At 35.0% G+C, this 20,997-nt stretch overlaps 1 protein-coding gene across 1 annotated transcript in view; it reads left to right on the top strand.

Annotated features, from left to right (window-relative positions):
• Positions 1–20,186, top strand: part of LOC149532262 (zinc finger CCCH domain-containing protein 40-like) — a 33,229-nt gene extending 13,043 nt beyond the window's left edge. Inside the window, exons 2-4 of the mRNA XM_089803628.1 lie at positions 7,895–8,164; positions 17,266–17,489; positions 19,163–20,186. Of these exons, the coding sequence (XP_089659754.1) occupies positions 7,895–8,164; positions 17,266–17,489; positions 19,163–19,961 (1,293 nt within the window). The 3' untranslated portion in view covers positions 19,962–20,186. The remainder of the gene's footprint in view (positions 1–7,894; positions 8,165–17,265; positions 17,490–19,162) is intronic.
• Positions 20,187–20,997: the final 811 nt, after the last annotated feature.

The raw sequence follows: 20,997 nt of genomic DNA, 5'->3' as shown, positions 1-20,997 counted from the left end.
CTTTGATCTTTTCCTTTATGTTTGAGGATATTCTTACAGGAAAAGAAGGTTGGTACTTCATATATGCTACCAAATATTGTGCAGACTAAATCTAATGATAGTAGTTCCAAAGACCCTGATGATCAAGATGGATCTTGAAGCAAGTATCTTTGATGATTGAGATTTTAAGATTCTTCTACATTAAAAGGGAGTGTGACACTTCTTCGAAGGCAATATTGGAGCTTAGAAGATTGATATTCAGAGGGAGTCTAGAAATCCAAGTGGTTGACTGCATGATGTTGATGGGCCTACTCCTAGATATATCATGGGGGAGTAATGAGTTTGTCAAGCATCCTTGGGAAAAGAGAGTTTTTGAGGAAGTAACAAGAGGACCTGACTTCCCAGGATCGATGTTTAGAGGGAGAAATTTTTGAGATGCAATCCCTTATGGATGATATCTTCTCTATGAGGAGAAGTTCTAAAGGGAAATGTCAAATCAAAATAGTTTAAAGGTAAAACTTGATATGTTGATTTCAATCTAATTTTGGTTATATAATTGTTGTTTCAAATATGTAATGAAAGGTGACGATCTTTCATTGACATATATAAATAGAAGGTAATCATTGTAAGGTGACAATCTTACATATGATAGGCCTGTTATCATGGTTCTTTGGGCCAAAATCTGCTGGACACCATGATAATAAACAAACAGAAGGTAATCTTTGTAAGATGATGATCTTACAAATGATAGTCCTGATATTATGGACATCTCTAGACATTGCTTAAGTGCAAGTAGAGATCATGAGTGTATCATGGGCATCTCTAGAGATTGCTTAAGTGCAAGTAGAGATTATTTTTGGGCTTCTCTAGACATTGCTTAAGTGCAAGTAGAGATTATTTCTGGGCTTCTCTAGACATTGCTTAAGTGCAAGTAAAGATTATATGAGCCATCTCTAGACATTGCTTAAGTGCAAGTAGAGATTATATGAGCCATCTCTAGACATTGCTTAAGTGCAAGTAGAGATTATTTCTGGGCTTCTCTAGACATTGCTTAAGTGCAAGTAGAGATTAGATGAGCCATCTTTAGACATTGCTTAAGTGCAAATAGAGATTATATGTGCTATCTCTAGACATTGCTTAAGTGCAAGTAGAGATTTTATGTGCTATCTCTAGTCATTGCTTAAGTGCAAGTAGAGATCATTTGCTGTACATATTCTGTTGCTTATATGATGATTTTGATTTAATTAATGTTTTACTTCTCCCTAGCTAAAGAGGGAGTGTTAATGTTTTAGCGTCAGTAGAAGTAAAACATTGATTATTTGATATAAGTTAATCTGTGTTTATCTTTTCAGATAAATTGTTATTTGTGATTCTTATATATATAATATAAATTATATATGTAATATAATATATATAATATATTATGCATTATATATCTCATATATATAATATATATATGATATATGTAATTTAATATGTATTATATATATTATGTATTATATATTATTATATAATAATATAATATTATATTACATATATGGTTAATATATTAATATTATATATATGTTAAAGATAAGTTATGCATATAGTTATTGATAATCTAGATGGTGATTAACTATAGAGACATGTCTCTTCATGTCTCTTGAAGAGACATGTCTCCTCTCATATTATACATATATGAGATCCAAATCTACATTTGGAAATCATCAATTGCAATGGCAATGGAAGTACATTTGTAGAAATGATCTTAGTTACTTTAACACAGTCATCATTGCGCAGCCACATTTCCTTGGGGTTGTCCTGACAAACATTTTTTACATGTCTTCCATATTCATCCACATTTTTTAACGTTTTCCTTTGATTTGTCAAGGAGACATCTCTAGGATGTATTAAGTCAAACATTCCATAAATTTTTATTGCAATTCCACATTCCTTTGAGATCACCTCTACAGGATAGATTTTGTTATTTTTAAAGATGTTGCAAATGTAATGGCACTGCCTATTCAAGCTCTGTATTTTCCAAGGACAACTCTTTCTCATATTTATATTAAGCATAATTAATGAGTAGACATGTCCCTTCAAGGGGAAGAGAGATTTCTATTTGTTAAGTTTGATAATTTATATAATAATGAATTTTATATATATATATATATATATATATATATATATATATTATGTCACATAATTATATATATTGTGAGGTTTATCTGATTGAAGTTACTAAACATCAACACTCCCTCTTAGCTAGGGAGGATAAACACAAGACATATATTACACCATTGGTAATATTAGGAAAGACACAACAAGGAAGTCTTTGATCAGAAGACTTTCATTATATGATATCATATGAGCATTGGCCTATTAGAATATCAACAAACAATATTCACCAAATACTCTATGATATCTTATTAGGTAACATGAGTACTGGCCTATCAGAACATCAATCAAATGATATTCACCAAGTACTCTGAGTATTGGCCTATTAGAACATCAACTAAATGATATTCATCAAGTACTCAATACGGTAATGGCCTATCAGAATATCAAGGCTGGGTATTCACCAAATAACTATCATATATCTATACAAGCAACTTATAGATAGTCAATTTAATGACATCTAACACTTAGTTGTTGATTTACAAGATAAAGCCTTTCATGATCTATTTCAATATTTAAACAAAATGTATATCATGATTTAAGCTATTGTAAAGTTGTCACCTTTCAATAACTTCCATAAATACAAGTGATAATGATTTGGAAGTCGTCACTTCTTTATGATGTAGACAAGGGGTAGGCTCATACACGCATGACATCAAAAATTCATATGAAGTTGCCAGGAATACTATCATGTGGTGTTGTCATGACATTCACCATGAAACATATCAGAGAATAAGGTTTTCACTTTCAACTCCCTTTCAAAGAAACACTAACCTTTTCACCTACTTGTCAAGGTTGCTAGTAAAGTGTCAAAACTAGTTCGATATCAAATTTTGTGACTTCTAGTACAAGGTTGTCTTTGGTGAATTGTCAGACTCCCTTTGAATTTGATATCATCCTTTTGACCTTCTGGTAGAAAGTCATGTCATGCTTCCCTAGTTTAATAGGTATTGTGATAGCATAAGACCTTCCATCCTACATACATGAAACTTTATCCCATGAATCATAGTCCTTTAACTGCTATAGTTTCTGATCACTAGAGAACCCATCTAGACATGGTCTACTCCCTCTGAATCAATACAACCAAAATCATCAAAAGTTTGACTGAAGCATATCTTCTATATGCTCCCTCTCTTTGTCCAAGGTTGCCTCTAATGAATTGTGAGGCTCCCTCTTAATATAGCAAGATACTTCATAATCTTAACCATCAAAGATATTTGCTTTAAGAGTTTCACTTTATCTATCATGGACATTAGATGACTAATGAATCCTAGATCAAAACTTGTTTGGAGATACTGTCATAAGAATGAGTCTTGCACAATATTTGGTAGTATGCCTAATGTACCAATCTTCTTTTCCCACAAGAATATCTCTAGAGACAAAGGAAAAGATCAAGGCAAATAGCTCTTATAGTATGTATAGAAATACAATTAAAAGAGAGAATACAAAGAGTAAATAAATTGCAATACTTCAAAGCTAAAGGATACTTATCTATGCGTTCTTGATACAAGTTGCTCCAATGAGGATCCATATGCAACAAATCAGAAAATTCTCTGATACCATGTTATTTTTAAAGATGTTGCAAATGTAATGGCACTGGCTGTTCAAGGTCTCCATTTTCCAAAGACAACTCTTTCTCATATTTATATTAAGCATAAGTTATGAGTAGACATGTCTTTTTGTTAAGTTTGATAATTTATATAATAATCAATTATATATAATAATTAAGTTTGATGTCTTTTTGTTTATATATATATATCTCACATATATATAAATTATGTAACGTAATTATATATATTGTTAGGCTTACCTGATTGAAGCTACTAAACATCAACAGATTTGTTAAAAATTTGCAAAGATGGTTATAAAATGGAGAGGGTAATGACTTTTTGAAACTTCCACACTTTTGGAAGAGTTTAATGAACCAATTTATTTTGCAGCTTTCTCAAAGGTTAATTAACCCATCTCTATTTTCAGACTAATGAATCATTAGAAATTACGTGAAAAGTAAGGGATGATTAACCTGTGATAACTTTTGACTGAGGAAAGATTTTTCAAAAATTCAAATTGCAATCTTAAGAAGAGCGGCATTCCGATCCAACCATTTAATAATATCAAGATGGTTACACCAAATCATTTGTTGTTTTCGCACTCAAATCTTTGTCTTTTCTTTACATAAAGGACTGATGATTCAAATTTTGGAAAGGTTAAGCACACAACAGTTACTAGAAGAAGACCATTAACTGAGAAGAACATAGAACCTTTAGAAGACGTTATTTCAACACAAAAGTTCAAATTTTGATGTACGGAAATTATGATAACAGTCTATTATCCAGACCATGATTCATGAAGGGTGAGCTGAAACACCGATTCAATTTATCCATACACGGTTTTTTGGGGGAACTTTATGCTTGATATGTTACATACAAAGTAATGTGTCATTCGTGCAATATTGAGTGAGTTAGGATATTATGAGCTACAATTTATGTAGTTTTTGCTATTTAGTCAGTATTAGTTAAGCAGTCATCATTAGGAATATAACTGTAACAGCAAATTGACTGTAAAAGTGGCAAAAGCCTTCTGAAGTAAGTTACTAAGAATGAGGTCTTTGAGCTTGAAAAAGTTACAAAAGGTTTTTCAACATGTGTGCATAATAAAAGACCTATATGCCTAAAGTCAATGTTAATATGGTGGAAAATATTGGTCAGGACTCAGAAGCTTGGTGTGTTGTTTGTTGACAACTCAACACTGCTCTTGGAGATGGCTTAGTTGGCACCAAGGAAAGTTTTATTGGCACCAAGGAAAGTTTTAATTACTTTGAATGGCATATGGATTGTTCATTGAAATAGAATAGCTTGTGTGGCTTTCTCCAGATTTTGATTTTCTGTGCGAAAATTGTATATTTGTTTTTGCCTAAGCATCAATTTTTACAAACAAGAACTAAAGAAAGCACAGTTTCCAGATTATGTATACAAATTGTGTTCAGTCTTTTCTTTTGGTTGTTTATTTTATCAGTTTCATATTCTCGTCTTAATAATGGTATCAAAGCTACTTTCTTGGTCTAGTGTGTTGACGTAGCTTCAGGAGTCTTTCATATGACTTGAATAACACAAAGTATTATCCAAAACAAATATCTAAGTTAATAACGTAGTTGAATAATTAATTATATGTATTATTCAACTACTGTACTCAATAAACAAAATACATTTAATTAAGTAATGTTAAGTCATTATGGTATTATTCATAACATATTATATTTTATTATATCTTTTAATATCGGTTCCCTTCACCTTCTAACGTTTATTAACATTGTTTAGCTCCCACAAAAGTTGGTATGCACCCCTTTTGCATATAATATTGTTGATTCCCACAGTTATTTTGACGGATTGATCTTTCAACATGGTTTCTTCAACAACTCCCATTCTCAGCAGCTGCAGGTCCAAACACCAAACATATGACTAATATTTTCAATCAAAGCACACATTGATTTGAACTGCTAGGAAATGCAACTCCAGTTAATTCACATTTTTTTCATCTTACTTGTTTGCAGTCCAACTAAAAAATGGGTTAGCCAGATGAGCAATGGTATCAGATGTGAATAGGGTACTAAGTGCTTGGTACTATCCCTTTTCAAAGGAGAACAAGAGGTTGAATTGATAGCAAGGAAGATGACTATCATGTAGCCACAATAGAATAGTAACCAAAAACTATATCTTGAATGGGATGAGGTTGATTTGTAAAACGCTGGTGCTTCCAAGCAAAGTTTGTAGCTTAAGTTTGTGAGTTGAAATTAGGTCAAATGCCACATGCAAGTCACTGGTTGTGGAGTACCCCAGCAGATGAAGTTGGGTGCAAGTGGTGAATTTGATGAAGATAAAATTCTTGCTTATGGCATTGGTCACCCTACAAGGGGAGGACATCCTCAAAATAAAAAGGAAAAAACAAAACTGTAACTAGTTGAAGTCCAAACAAAGAGAAAATTTAACTAGTAGAAGTCTCAATTTGATGGGTCATATGTTGCAAGAAAGAAACACACCCTTTGTTCTGGAACCAAACATAGAAGTTGTAGTGAGTAAAATCTGGTGAGAAAGTAAGTTATATTAAGATAAAATATAGAAAAGTTTTATTTGGGCAAATATTTGAAGACAATTAAATGGTGATATTGCTATCAGGACTTAACTGTGTGATTTTGAGTCAAACTCATTGACCCATGTTTCATGAGTAGTGATTCAACATGAATCGATCTCTCATGAGAATAAATGGAACACTTAGCACTCATTGTATCTAGGCGATGCTCACAGGGGTGAAGCACGGAGACTTCCTGGGAGGTCACCCATCGCAGTACTACTCCAGCCTGAGTGCGCTTAACCACGGAGTTTCCTCCATGGTTAAACCCTAAGCTTGCAACCCCATAAAATTAAATGCCTTCTTTTACCAAGAGTAGGACATATGGATTCAAAATCTTGTTATATTTTCTGTCAAAGATAAATTTTAGTTGCTGGTCCCCAAACACAGAAGATTGTAGCAAGTAAAATTGGGGGACAAGAATTTCTATTAAGTATAACATAAGAGTTAATGTGGCCAATATTGAAAGACAATCTGATGTGTTTTCACATTGATAACAGAGCTTAGGTTTTTGAACCCTTGCCAAATTCACTCCCATAGATCGATTTTGATTCAAAAACATTCACTACCATTGCTTGGTGGGGTACACTCTGAGAAGGAAAATTCGTAGGAATTGAAAATGCAGTTTGTTTTAGTGTATAAGCTGTATTAGGGTAGGTGAATATTCTTTCCCATTTCTTTGAATAGATGGAAGCACATTGAAAAGGCAAGGAGTGGGATTTAATACGTGTTGTTCACATGACAGACATTTTGACATACTATAGCAGATCATAATCTTGCAATTTTGAACCTGGTCTGGGTTTGAGTTGGGACAGTGATTATTTCCTGTGGCAGGCTCGGTATTTTTTCCCATATGGGTTGTGAAATTTAGGGAATCATTTTACACTGCCACGAAGAGGTAGAGGCACCTTGAATGTGTTCTGCTGGCAAGGATGTGGAATCTAGGGTGCTTCTGTTGCTAACATGACATGTATGCTGGTGAAGCTCATTGCTTTGTGACTGGAAGTTAACTTGATTGTGAATTAGAAACTTTTACCGTTTCACACTGAGAATATAAGGTACAACTATGTTGCTTATTCGAGATGTATATTGCACAAGTCACATTTTTCTGATGAGCTACTCTATTTTGACTGTGACAATTTTGGTCTTCTTATAAACAAAATGAAATTGTTTAATGACAGAAGATTTTTTACGAATCCATTTTTAGATTCTTGAACCAAATGGAGATGGTTGTAAATGTGCCACGTCTAACTTTTCTTCGCAAACTTCTGTTGATGCAATATTCCTCTGCATCATCTACAGACATGTTATTGAGAGTAATACCTCCTCGTACATTCAACCCAGTTACCAACTGTTATCACAACATTTAGGAGACAGATAACTATTACATATTTTTCTTCTTTGATACATGAAATCAGAGATATGGTACCTCTTATTTCTTGAACATTGCTTTATGGTAAAAGCTTGGATCTCTTTTACTTATGTTTATTTCATTATTAGAATGCATTAGCTTGTGTGATTTGTTGTTTAGTTTTCCCCTGTTGCTTGAAATGAGGTTTGCAGTTTTTGTTTAAATTCATCAATTCTGGTAAAGGAAGCATTAAGTGTAAACATTTTTTATGATGACTTGCAGACAAAGGCAAATTTTGATAAAGAGTGCAAAATTTGCACCAGACCTTTTACAGTTTTTAGATGGAGGCCAGGCCGTGATGCAAGGTACAAGAAAACAGAGGTTTGCCAGACATGCAGCAAGCTGAAAAATGTTTGTCAAGTGTGTCTGCTTGATCTTGAGTATGGATTGCCTGTCCAAGTTCGGGATACGGCTTTGGCCATTAACACCAATGATGCTATTCCAAAGAGTGATGTCAATAGAGAATATTTTGCTGAGGAGCAGGATCGAAAGGTTCTTTTTCACTTATACCAATCTATAAAATGTTAAGTTTTTACTGTTTCATGTCAGAAACAATGCTAGATTGTGAACAAGTCAACTCTGTGTTTGTGAATATGTAATAATCAGTGGACTTTTTCTAAGTTACTTTATGTTTGGCCTAATTTTTTTGTATCTCAATCTCTGCTTTCAACTCAACAGGTTTCAAGTTATATAGTTTTGTGAACATTTATGGGTATTTCTTAAATTATTTTGTTGGAGTTGATCAAGCTTAGAGTTTTTGGAAATGTAGAAGGGTATTTAGAGTCATTTTACATATTGTGTTTGATACATTATTTATATGTTATAGTTTTGCAATAATTTCTTCTGTGTGAACAGCTGTACTCAAGTATACTGTTTTACCATATAGCATAATATTTTAGACAGAATATCAATTTCTGCTATTTTTTAAATTTCATTTGAAGAGCTACCAGATGGCTATCATTTTTTTCCTTATGTTTTTTCTCCTTCAATTGTTGAACATTGCAATGCAATTAAGCAAGATGCTTAGTGTAAAAATGATGTCTATTTTACTTTTGTTAAGGATGTAAATTATTATCCTACTGTTAATCAGCTGTTACACTGGTGTGATTCCAAGTTTCAAAGTCTAGACACAAATTTTAGCTGAACTTCCTGTAGTACTTCCAATTGGTAGTCAAGAGAAAAAAATGATGCAGCATAAGCAATATGCTTCAAATCTGGCAATGATGGAAGAGATTTTAAAAGGGCTGCCTACAACTTGCTTGAAATAGCTACAATAGGAGAGACTATTAGGTTGTAGATGTGTTCATCGTACACGATTGACCTCCTCTGATGGCACAAACTGCATAATTTCGAAATTGACAAATAGAGGATTCTTATTAGCCACTGGCTTAAACTAGCCAACATTGATTTGATTTAAATATAAAAGTTATTATATAACTAGGATTGAAATTGCTTGATAATAATTATTAATTTATTTCACAGATAAGCTTGTTGCAAGGAAAGTATTGGATTTCTTCTGTCGGTTGAGGAATTTATTTTACTTTAATAGGTTAATAATCTAAGTTGCTGATTTGGGTTCTAGTTCGGTTTCGTGGGTTTGGGCAAATTGTTGTTGTCCCATTTATTACAAGGTAATTGGTAAATACTTGCTTGTTATTAACAAAGACCGAAAGGTCAATTTATACAAAAGAATGAGACGATGTTTCCTTAGGAAATGATCGTAAAGAATATAAACATTCTATTCTAGAGAAAGCAAAAAACGAAAGCAAACTAAAGCTTAAGATATTTACAAGATAACCATTAACTAATAATAGACGACTTATCTATTATTGTAATACCCTCCCTTAATGGTTAATCTATCGAACACACCAAGCTGTCCTTTGAATTTGTCAAACTTATCAGGACCATATGATTGACTGATTGACTAAGAGTAGATTTAGTTCCATCCCTGGAACGTAGTACACATCAAGGAATATGAGATTCCTCCCAACTGACTGAATTTGAATGTTGCCTTTACCGACAACTGTGTACTCTTCTCCGCCACCAAAAATAACAGAATCGGAATAAGGCCAGTAGTTAGTAAACCAATCTCTGCGGTGAGTGAAATGTTGAGAGGCCCCTGAATCAATGTACCAGGCAGACAACTTCACATGATCTGTAGGTCTTTTAGCCATAAAGGCGTAAAAAGCAGATTCCGCCTGCTCAGTGTGCTTTGCACTGTTCGCTTTGGGTTGCAAACTTGATTGCTTAGACTGGACAGCTAAGCGTTTCTGACATTCAACTTTCATGTGACCAAACTTGTGGTAGTAGTTGTATTGAATGTTCTTCTTTCTGGTACCGTCGAATGCTGGAGCAGAAGACTTCTGTTGAGATGGTTGCTGAAACTTGCCCTTATCCTTTTGAAAGGATTTCGCAACAAAGGCTTGCTTAGTGGAGGTGGAACTGGAGCTACTATCGAACTGTTGTTTCCATCGATCTTGCTGAAGCAGCAGGGTGCAAAGATCAGTGAACTTCAGATCAACACTAGTAAATGTGATGTTGAGAGTTTCGATAAAATTCTCATAGGATTTTGGTAAACTCCGGAGAGTGATTACGAAATGTCCTCTTCCTCCATCTTGCGACCGATGACAAGTAACTGATCACAGATTTCTTGAATTTGATTCAGGTGTGCCTGGAGCGTGGTGCGCTCATCCATGACAGTAGAAAACAGAGTGTTTTTTAGAAATAAGGCTCTGCTCTTGTTGGAAGTCACATGAAGACCTTTGAGGTGTGTCCAAATTTCGGCAGCTGTCTTGCTAGATGGAATCTGAGAAAGTTGATCATCAGCCACGGATAATTTGAGAAGCATTACTGCCTCTCGATTATTCAGATCCCATGTATTTGGATCAGGACTCGGAGAAGTTGGACGCTTCGTAACACCCAAAACAAGTTGATCAGTGTTCCGATATTCAAAGATTGCGATGATCGTTGCTTCCAGGTTCCATAATTGCAACCATTGAATTTGGAGTTATGCTCGAGCAAAATATTTGTTATAGATGCCATGGCACGTTTTTCAATCAAAAATTGTGAAAATCTGTGAATGCACGTTCTTTGAGGCAAAAATATGGAAGACCCAGAAGAATTAGAGTGGCCTAGAAGAGAGCTCAAAAAATCCAGAAGGAATATGCTGTCATTTTTGGATCCGTTAGCTCGAAAATCGAGGCACCCAAAAAAATGGATGACAACCTAGATGAGCTCTTGAAAAACCCACCAAGAATCTGCAATCAAATTTTTTTTCGACCCCAAAAATTAGGGTTTCGGGCAAAACCCTAGTCGGCAGCTTAGAAGGTCAAATTTGCAGAAAAATGGCGGATTTGGATAAATGAATACCTGAAATGCTGGCAAAGATAGGCAAAAGGGCTGAATAGACAAAAATGACGCTTTATTAGTGATTATGGCAGACAAAATACCGGTTTTTTCAAGCATTTTTCGCAAAGTTGCATGGGTATAGATATGGATAGAAATATGGATACGGTTTTGGGTACGGATACGACCATTTTTTAAGATCCTTAATATGGATACGTTTGGATATGACATCAATAAGTATCACATACACATATTTAGCACAATTTTCTAAGCTATTAGATGAGTTTTTCATTAGCTCAGAAACAATATGGACATAGAAATGCTGCATAAATATTTCTAAGTTATTTTTACACTTACAATATGCAAAAATAGTAGAGTTGCATTAGAAGATAACCCAACAAAACAGATTGCTGAATAGAACAACATTTTAGTTGTCTTTCTCATTTGGTGCGGGTTTTGTTTATACCATTTTTTTAAAACAATTGTATTATTATTTTTTTTACATTAAATTTGGGACAATTTACGCCTAATCTTAAAAAACATTAAATTATGTAGTATTTGGTGCGGTTGGAAATCCACTTTTTTTTTAGGCTGACATGTGTGTAATATTCAATGTGTATCCAGGGAGTATTGGATATGTTTCCAAATTGGATATGGGGATACTTGTTCCCAACGAGGGGCAAAGGAGTTTCTGGCAACTCTGGTTTTTCGGCTCCAAAAAATGATTTGCAGAAAACGTGAGACGTTTTTATAAAAACAAATGTGAGCAGTAGAGATGTGGAATTGCGCGTTACAGATTGAAACGAAGCTTGCGATTTTCAGACTGAGCTGTGGTAGGGTTTGTTAAAAAAAAAGAAGCCAAGAATCTGCTCGCGATTTGCACGTGAAAAACTCCAAAATCTCCCTGCAATTTTCAGAAGAAAAAACCTAGCCGAAACTGCGATTTTTCACAGATGAATTTCTCAACAAAAACAGAAACCCTAGATGAGCTGTTTGAGAAAAACCTCAGAAATTAGTTCAAAAAGTTTTAGCAAATAATTTCTAATGAAACTATAATTTTTTCAAAGAAATTCAAGTATTGGCTCTGATACCATATTACAAGGTAATTGGTAAATACTTGCTTGTTATCAACAGAGACCGAAAGGTCAATTTATACAAAAGAATGAGACAATGTTTCCTTAGGAAACGATCGTAAAGAATAGAAACATTCTATTCTAGAGAAAGCAAAAAACGAAAGCAAACTAAAGCTTAAGATATTTACGAGATAACCATTAACTAATAATAGACGACTTATCTATTATTGTAATACCATTTGGGTTTGTGGGTGGGTTCGCAAGTATATATATATGTATGATTATTATGTTGTCAGTGCCTGAATTAGCGGTTAGGAATTGTCTATTGCTTTTTGATGGTTATTCTCCTTATTAATCATTAACTTATCAAATGGTGATTTTGGACTGTGGGTATGTCTGCGTGGACCCGGACAGATCCACAGTCCAAAATCTGGACCCTGCCTGGACCCGCAGTGAATCCGGACCCGAATCCAGGCTGCAGGGTGCGAACCTGGTAATGCAGGGTTAATTCCTACGTTACTCCAAGTTTCCAGGATGGGCTGATTGGGAAACAAGTTTCCCAGTTCGATTTGTTTTTGCTTTTTTGGGGGATGGAGGGGACAGCAGAGCAGATGGTTACATGAAAAATAAAGAAAATTCTAAATATGTAGGGAAAACTTTCAATATATCTATATGATAACATTGATAAAATCATAAATCTATAATCATTTGTCATATACATTATACAGCTATTGAATTGAAATGAGAGTTGAATTTCTTAAAGTCATATACATGATGTAACTTAATACCATACTTAATTCAAATTGCTCTCAATTTCACACGTTCATAAATATAATTCATTGAATCTGGAATCACTGGCATGATGCATGTAATTTTATGAATATTAAAAGGCCTGAAGGCTGCAAGTTTCGACAAAATGAAAGGAATCATATATCATACATGTCAGAAGTCTCAGAAGTAAAACAAAGAATGTATGCTGCTGTCCCTAATCTTCATCAAAATCAGTGTCACTGCTGTTCTTATAAATTAAATGATGCAGCTTCAGGATGATAAAATTAAATGAATTGCTAACTGGGAACCCTTTCAGTAAATAATTTACAGGCATGATTGCTTCCCCACCTCCATGCCAATAGAAAGTGATATGAAGCCTTGTTTGAATGGCTATTTGTGTGATTGATACATGAAAGCACAACATTAAAAAAAAGGCAAAGCAGGTACTGTCCATAGGATATTGAAGACATCATCTCTCAACATCTAATGAAAGATGGGAAAAATTTCAGACTTCATGGTACAATTTTCTGATGCTACTCCAATTTCTAAAGCACAGGTATTGCATAGAAAGTGGGCAAGCTTTAATACAAGCAGCAAATGGAATAAGAGGTTTTTTTATGTACAGGTGAGTTATCTCCCTGAACCAGAAATGCTTCTGCAATTTTTTGTGCTTTTGCAAATGTCAAGGAAATCTCCCCTGCCATCCCCTTGTTTGCAGACCGGATTTCATTTCTGGAACAGCTGGAATTTTGTCAGAAACTTTGCCCTGAAATAAAATGTTTTTACAATCTGGATAAACTGGAGCAACCCAAAATGACAAGTGCTAAAACAAATTACCAAAACCTAAGACCAAGCTAAAGCCTAGTACACAATTAGGCACAAGAAAACAAAAAAGGAACTAAAAATGCAAACATACATCCAATCAAGTTAAGCAGATCAGCAAAAGGGGGCCGTGTGCTCAATCTTCCTTAGCTGCCATCCAGACATACAACTATATCATGAATTTATCTACAGCTCGGAAACTGGTTCAACTATGCCCTACAATAACAACAGCTGGGGGGGTGGGCAACTATGAGTGGGTAGGCCCTTACTACATTTAGAGATGACCAATAAGGTTTCAAACTTATAATTTCCAAATTATAACACATCCAAATTATAACACAAAGGTTACCCAGTGACCTGGGAGGGTGGATGAAGCAAGACTAGTTCCCTCAGGATGGGAGTAGCAGCCCACTATGTGTGTGTGTGTGTGTGTGTATTTTGTACAGACAAACCTGAACCTCAACCAGGTCCATACCAGAATTGACATTGTAGGCCAAGTCGTCAGCTTGCTGTAGTCTTCCCGTAACAGCTTTAGCCTCTACCATGTTAATTTCCGAATTGTCTTGCAGCATGATTAGACTTGTATTGCTTAGACTTATTTAGCCCAAAACATCCTTAATGATGTGTATTGTGGTGACATTTTTAATGTAGAAAGCCTTTTATAAACAATGGTTAGACACTGCACTCCTGTGGGGAAAATCCAGAATAGAGAAGCCATTGTTTTAATTCATGATTGCTTAGAACAGAGAAGATCCCTTCTGCAACACTAGCATGAAAACATAGAGAGCCAAGATCAAATGGCAGCAACGAGAAGTAAAGTTAGCATACTTGAGCAACCACTCACATGAAGTATTCAGTTAGGCACAGAAGGAACAAAAAGATTCTACACAGTTGGAAGTCCTTCTAAACAAGTTGCGTTCTTTCATGTGACATCGTCCATCTCAGAAGAACATCATTAAAAGGAAGGGAACAATCTGAATGTTAGTATAATTGAGTCTCTGATGGAAAATAATCCACATAAAGCAGAGCCAATAAATTCCTGTGTTCTTGTAGGGCTGCTAAATTTAGCAGCATAAAGGAGTTGATCAAAGCCAAAATGCTAGCAAAGACAATTGATATTCCTGTTACAGTCTATTAAAAGAAGGAAATGTCTTTGAGATCAAGATACAGATGATTTGTGCAAAACAGTCTTCTGGAGTTTGATTGTGTGCATATTTATCATCAACATTTCAGATCCGAAATGTTGATGATAAATATGCACACAATTAAACTCCAGAAAACTGTTTTGCACTTATATTGGATTGTGGAAATCTGATTAATTTAATACATAGATAATATGCTTCTTCAATCTATGTGCATTAATCACAATAAGAGAATTTAATTTCTTCACCTCTAGTCTTTTGCATCCCATAGAGGAGGCCTAATCAATGCCTTCCAACATTGCTAAAGCTTCTTTGTTAGACCTAGAAACCAAACAGGAGACACCCTTGATAAATACTAGTAGAATATTAGATCACAATACCTGCACAGAGTGGAACTGGCTTGCTTTGGTAGCTACATCAAAGTTCAGATATAAAAAAACCCACTTTAGGTGGAGAGCAACAAGTAACTTTATGGTGTAACAACTATTGGTTAGTATTGATGGGGAGGTTACAGTGCAATATTTTTGAGTACATATTTTGTTGTTTAATCATGATATTAGTAGCATGTTCATTTTAGTTGGTATGAGTGGTCTTGGTGGGTTGTACACCACATCGAACAATAAAAAGTTAAATGGAAATCCATTTCCTTTGTGGAATTATTTGAAGGCAGTCCCAAAAGCCTACATTGTTTCTGATGCAGGAGCATCTCGGGTGTAAGAGAAATCTTGCATCACGCAAAAATATTTCCTTTCTGCCTTTGGAATAAGGGTTGTCTTAGTGCAGAGTTGCTGTTTGTGGAAGCTTGCTACTAGTGAGTTGGTCATATGAGCTCTAAATGTTCTAATTTCAAAACTGGAGATTCATCTTGCGTATATCTTGCTGGCTGAGGTTCACTGCCATATCATGAGTATTTGTAAAGTCATAGTGAATATTTGATGTGAAGTTTTGGTATAAAAACTTTGAGCTCAGTTTTGAAGGTCTTAGAGGCCTCGAATGAGGTCTTAAAGTTTCCTTTTGTAGGATTAGAATTAGTTTAGAGTTTATTCCCAGTTGCTTGATGCCAAATTCAAAGTTTTTCAATCTTTTCTTGGTTTGTTTTTCATTGAGAGATATCTGCTTAATGTTGAGCATATGTTGCTAATTTGTGTCGGATCTTGAGAGTTATCTGCTTAATGTTCAGCATATGTTGCAAATTGTATCAGATCTTTAAATATTGTTAGGTACACACCTTGGTTTAGCGACCTGAAGTGTAGGGGAATTTGACCTCAGGCTAAGTCTTGTTCATTGGGTGCTGATCTTAGAAGTCCGTTGATACAAATTGGCAAATTCTTAGGATCTCTCTGGAGTGTGTTGGAGGATCCAAAACCTTGTGTGCATTCATGTGTATAGGATTCATGAAACACACCTCATGTGTAGATGTGTGCAATTCATGTGTATACTTAATATATGATTGTGTGCTTTCTGACTTGAATTCATATCTTATGTGTACACTTCATGTCTAACATATTTATGTGCATGCTTCATGTGTACATGTGCTTGTGTCATGCTCAATACGTTCACAGCATTGTATGTGTGACTCATTATCAGATATGGTCAATGGGCAGCAAGCATTATCACTAACGGAAATCACATTTTTTAAGTGCAAGCAAGATAAATACATTCTATGAATCTGAGTTTTTATACAAAATTTCCATTTAAAAAATTGCCATGAATTATTCGTAAACTCATTAGTGTGTTTTTGGGTAGGCAACTTGCCTCGCGTTTTGACTCGCAAAATTGGGTTAGGGTTTTTGTTAAAAGATAAGGATTAGGATTACATTGTAAAAAAATTTGCAACTGTAAAAAACATGGAAGAAATGGGAAAAGGAATGATCTGGAGATTCAATGGCAGATGGAGTTTTCAGTGATAGCATGGTTAAAAAATTAAGAACTGTGGGATGATGGGCAATTTAACGATAAAATCAGGTTTTCCGTACTGATTTTGGCTACAATGGGCTTCTGGAAGTCTTCTGCTTCAGGTTTCTGTATTCTGTTCGGCCAAGTTTAGATATACATAGGCTGAATCTAGAGGTTTGCGACAGTACATTGTGTTAAATCAAGTGACACACACCAGGTCAGATAGTCAAGACCAGTTTTGGTTTGGTCATTGTTCCAATTGGTAATATAGAATAAATTTATTTTTTATATGAACTCATTTTTATGCTTGAAAACTAGAATTCATTTTTATATGAAATTCTTGGTTCTGACAGTCTGATGAGAAAATTATCGATAGTGTGATTGTCATTATCTTTTAAAATTGTATGTTTGAAAATCTGTGATATTGGTTTATTGTATTTTTCCTGATAATTCAGGACCAAATTCTAAGTTTAGATCCCACTTATTGGTTAAATGGTTTGTCTGTTAGCTGCTTTGAAAGTAAATCAACCGTCTCTTTTTGCAGGCAAGAGCAGGTATAGATTATGAGTCATCATATGGAAAGGCCCGCCCAAATGATACAATATTGAAGCTTCAAAGAACGACACCATATTACAAAAGAAACAGAGCTCATGTTTGTAGTTTCTATGTTCGTGGTGAGTGTACACGAGGTGCTGAATGCCCTTATCGACATGAGATGCCTGTTACAGGGGAACTTTCTCACCAGAATATTAAGGATCGATACTATGGGTATGCTTTTTTTTTGGTGTTCAATCAATGTACAATATGCAATGCGTAGTGATTTATTTTAAATTGTAAATATGCCCGTCTATGTGTTCTTCCTATGCTTCCATAGATTCCGATGCTGGGCAACCTGTAGCCCTCAAGGATTCAGTTTCTTTAGATGCTTTTGTAAATTTTAAAGAAAATTCCATCTTTTACAAAAATATTCATACCTCCCCAAAATGGAGGTGTACTTGTGGCATTGGATGCCAAGCCATGGTGCACAGAAGAACTTAAACAATAAGTGCAAATCAAACATTTATCACAATGTTATTAGGTTCAAATTCTTCATACAAGGAAGTGGTTGCAAAACACCAAAAAAATAATTTAGAACTTAGTGTTGCAGGAATATTTTCATCATTGTTCATTGATGTCAAAATTAGAATGATATCTGGTGTGTGTAATTTGTTTAAACATGCAAGCTGGACAGTTATAATTTTATAAACTTCAAACGAAGTCTTTTGTTATTTTCACACAGCATCTATACGCTTCAGCCCCATTTCAAAGTAACAGAACTAGAAGGATGCTGGCAATAATCAAGAATGAAAAGGGTGATTACTGTATGAGTTAATGTCCACTCAAATTAATAAGAATTTCATATTAAAAAAATTGAGTGAGCCAAAGAAATAACTTACTGGCAATATATTATTGATAACTGTTGTTGTCTGGCTTGAAGAAATGGCACAAGATATAACATGGTCATATAGAAATTAGAATGATTGGTTTCAGGTTTACACATTCATACGCACTGATTTTGCACAGTCTGAATTTTGTTCAAACACCTGCATTTTTCAGTTTGCAGACAACACATTGTAATGTGTATATGTTTGTGTGCGGGATATCATAAAAGACTCAGTGATTATAAATCTCTGTATTTTAATGGATGCAATAATAGTTATACTGGCAGCATTTACAGTGGTCATCGGTTGAAGCAACTTTGCCAACTTCAAACTTTCAAAGACAGCAATAAAGATAATTGTTGTTTCCTGGACTTCAAAAAAGTCAGTAAAAAGTAATCGTGCATGTTTTTTATTCATGGTGAACAAGTAGTTGGTTAGTTATATAAGTTACAACTACTTTTTCGTCACTTCTTTCTTTCCGTACTTGCAATGCTTATATTCTCTTTTTGTTTGCTATGTATGGTGTGCTGTGTGACATAGATTGTATGTAGGAAAAGAGGGATTGAATGGAATGCAGTTTCTGTATGGTGTGCATGCAATGTTTAAGAAGAACAAGGACTTGAGAATATCAGGGCCTTTAAATTCAGCATGTGTGCGTGCAATGTTTGAGAAGAACTTATCATTCAGACAGACAATAAATGAGCAAAAAATATTCACATTTCAGTTTTTAAATGACAACCATCTAAAGTTAAGGTTAGTTATTCCATTAGGAAAATGATCAATATTTTCAATAATTATAATCATAGAGCTTATTTTCATAAGATGCTGTATAAAAGATGATTTATTAATATTTTATTCTATTCATATAAACAATTCATCTCTGTGCAATAGTCGGAATAAAATAGTAATGCACAGGAAGAAGATGGGTGAAAGCCTGTTTGACTAATATGTATGTGAAAATTGTTGCCATTAAGTAGTTTATTTTCTATTGGTTTGCACTAATGGAATCTTCTTGTGCAGAGTAAATGACCCTGTTGCATCAAAGCTCTTGAATAAAGCTGGTGAGATGTCATCTCTTGCTCCTCCAGAAGACGAGGGTATAAAGACCTTGTATGTTGGTGGGCTCGATCAAAGAGTTACTGAAGATGATCTGAAGGACCACTTCTATGGGTATGGTGAAATTGAATCTATCAGACTAGTTTTACAACGAGCTTGTGCTTTTGTGACATATACCACCAGGGAAGGGGCTGAGAAGGCAGCAGAAAATTTGTCGAACAAGCTTGTAATTAAAGGCTTGAGGCTAAAGCTATTATGGGGGAAACCACAGGTTCCCAAACCAGAAGTTGAAAACCAGGGAGATCAATCTGCAAAACTGATTTCTCATAGTGGGATGCTTCCAAGATCTATAGTATCTCAGCATCAGAGTCAAGAGCAGCTACAGAGTAGTCAGGATCAGCCATCTTTACATTACTTCAACATTCCTGCCCCACCTCTACCCTCTGAACGAGCTTTCTATCCATCCATGGATCCTCAGAGAATGGGAGCTGTTGCTCCAGCTCCAGACACTGGTGGTGGTAAGCAAGGCACAACAAATGAAATGCAGGAAGGGCAATCTTCCCAGCAAACTCTTTATGCCCCTTCCAGTGGTTCATACTATGCACCCCAGCATTCTCAAGAGGTGCAATATCATCATTACTATGGCCCTCCCTATGGACCCCCACCTCCATATCAACAATATGCAGGATATCATCCACCAGCACCAGCACCAGCACCAGCACCAGCACCACCTCATCAACCATATTATCCTCCGCAATATTAATGTAACTATGGACATTCCATTCTACATTTGTTTCATGTTATCTTTAAACCCATCAGAGGTTTTCTGAAGCAGAGGGCCTGTGTAGCTAACGGGCAATTTTCAGGTTGGTCTGATCCTGTGTAATTTAAGGGATTCTGCAGGGAAGGATACCTTTGTACTTGTTTCTGTAGTTCATTTAATACTGATTTGTTTTCAGATGATAGATCATATAGGTTTCAATCAAAATCTGTCCAACATTGTGCAAAACCATTCTGTTTCTCGGTAGACATTTTCAACATACAAGTCGAAAATTGAATGCATAATAATAATGTCCGAAAAATCAAAATTGATTCAAGCAAAAATATTGTTGAAATATTTTCAAAATGGATCGAATGCAATCTTGAATCCAATTTTGAATCAAATCAAATCCAATATTTTCTAAGTGATGCAAAGGTTTCCATTAAAAACATCAGGTCTGTGTGCAGGTTGACATCAGCCTTCCATTTTCAACAGTGCAGTAACAGATGAGTCATTTCCTGTGTAACTATAGCAGTGCTATTGTATTGAGTTAAATCATCTTCATAGATCCAGATCGTCTGTGCTTGAGTTTCTAGGGCATACGATTTATTATTTGTTGGTTAAACTGACCAAGATTAGAGAGCGAGTCTGTACTTTCAGTTTTGAAAAGACAGAAGTGAACAGTTAATTATACATAGGAGGTGATCATTTATAGTTGTGTTCAGTTTTCCTGTAATTTCAGTTTACTTTGGCCTCTGGAATTGCTGGGAAAGATTTTAGCTTCCAATTTGCCTTCAAAATTATCCAGTGCCTTCCAATTGTAATGAGGAAGGTGAAATTTTTTAGGTCACAGAATAGGTTTTTAGCGCAGAAAGAAGATCACCGCTACATTTGGAGGTGGTGCTACAAATCTTGCAAGAGCAGCAATGGTAGTAGGGATCCTTTTGGTGCAAGATTGTAGTTGTAGTTGTGCCCTATTAACTTGGTGCTCCAAATCTTGCAAGAAGTGCAATGGTAGTAGGGATCCTTTTTGTGTAAG

Source organism: Cupressus sempervirens, chromosome 10 (genome assembly GCF_028749045.1).
Source record: "Cupressus sempervirens isolate cs-2001-9-10 chromosome 10, ASM2874904v1, whole genome shotgun sequence".
Lineage (NCBI taxonomy): Eukaryota > Viridiplantae > Streptophyta > Pinopsida > Cupressales > Cupressaceae > Cupressus > Cupressus sempervirens.
This window is presented reverse-complemented; position numbering and strand designations above follow the sequence as displayed.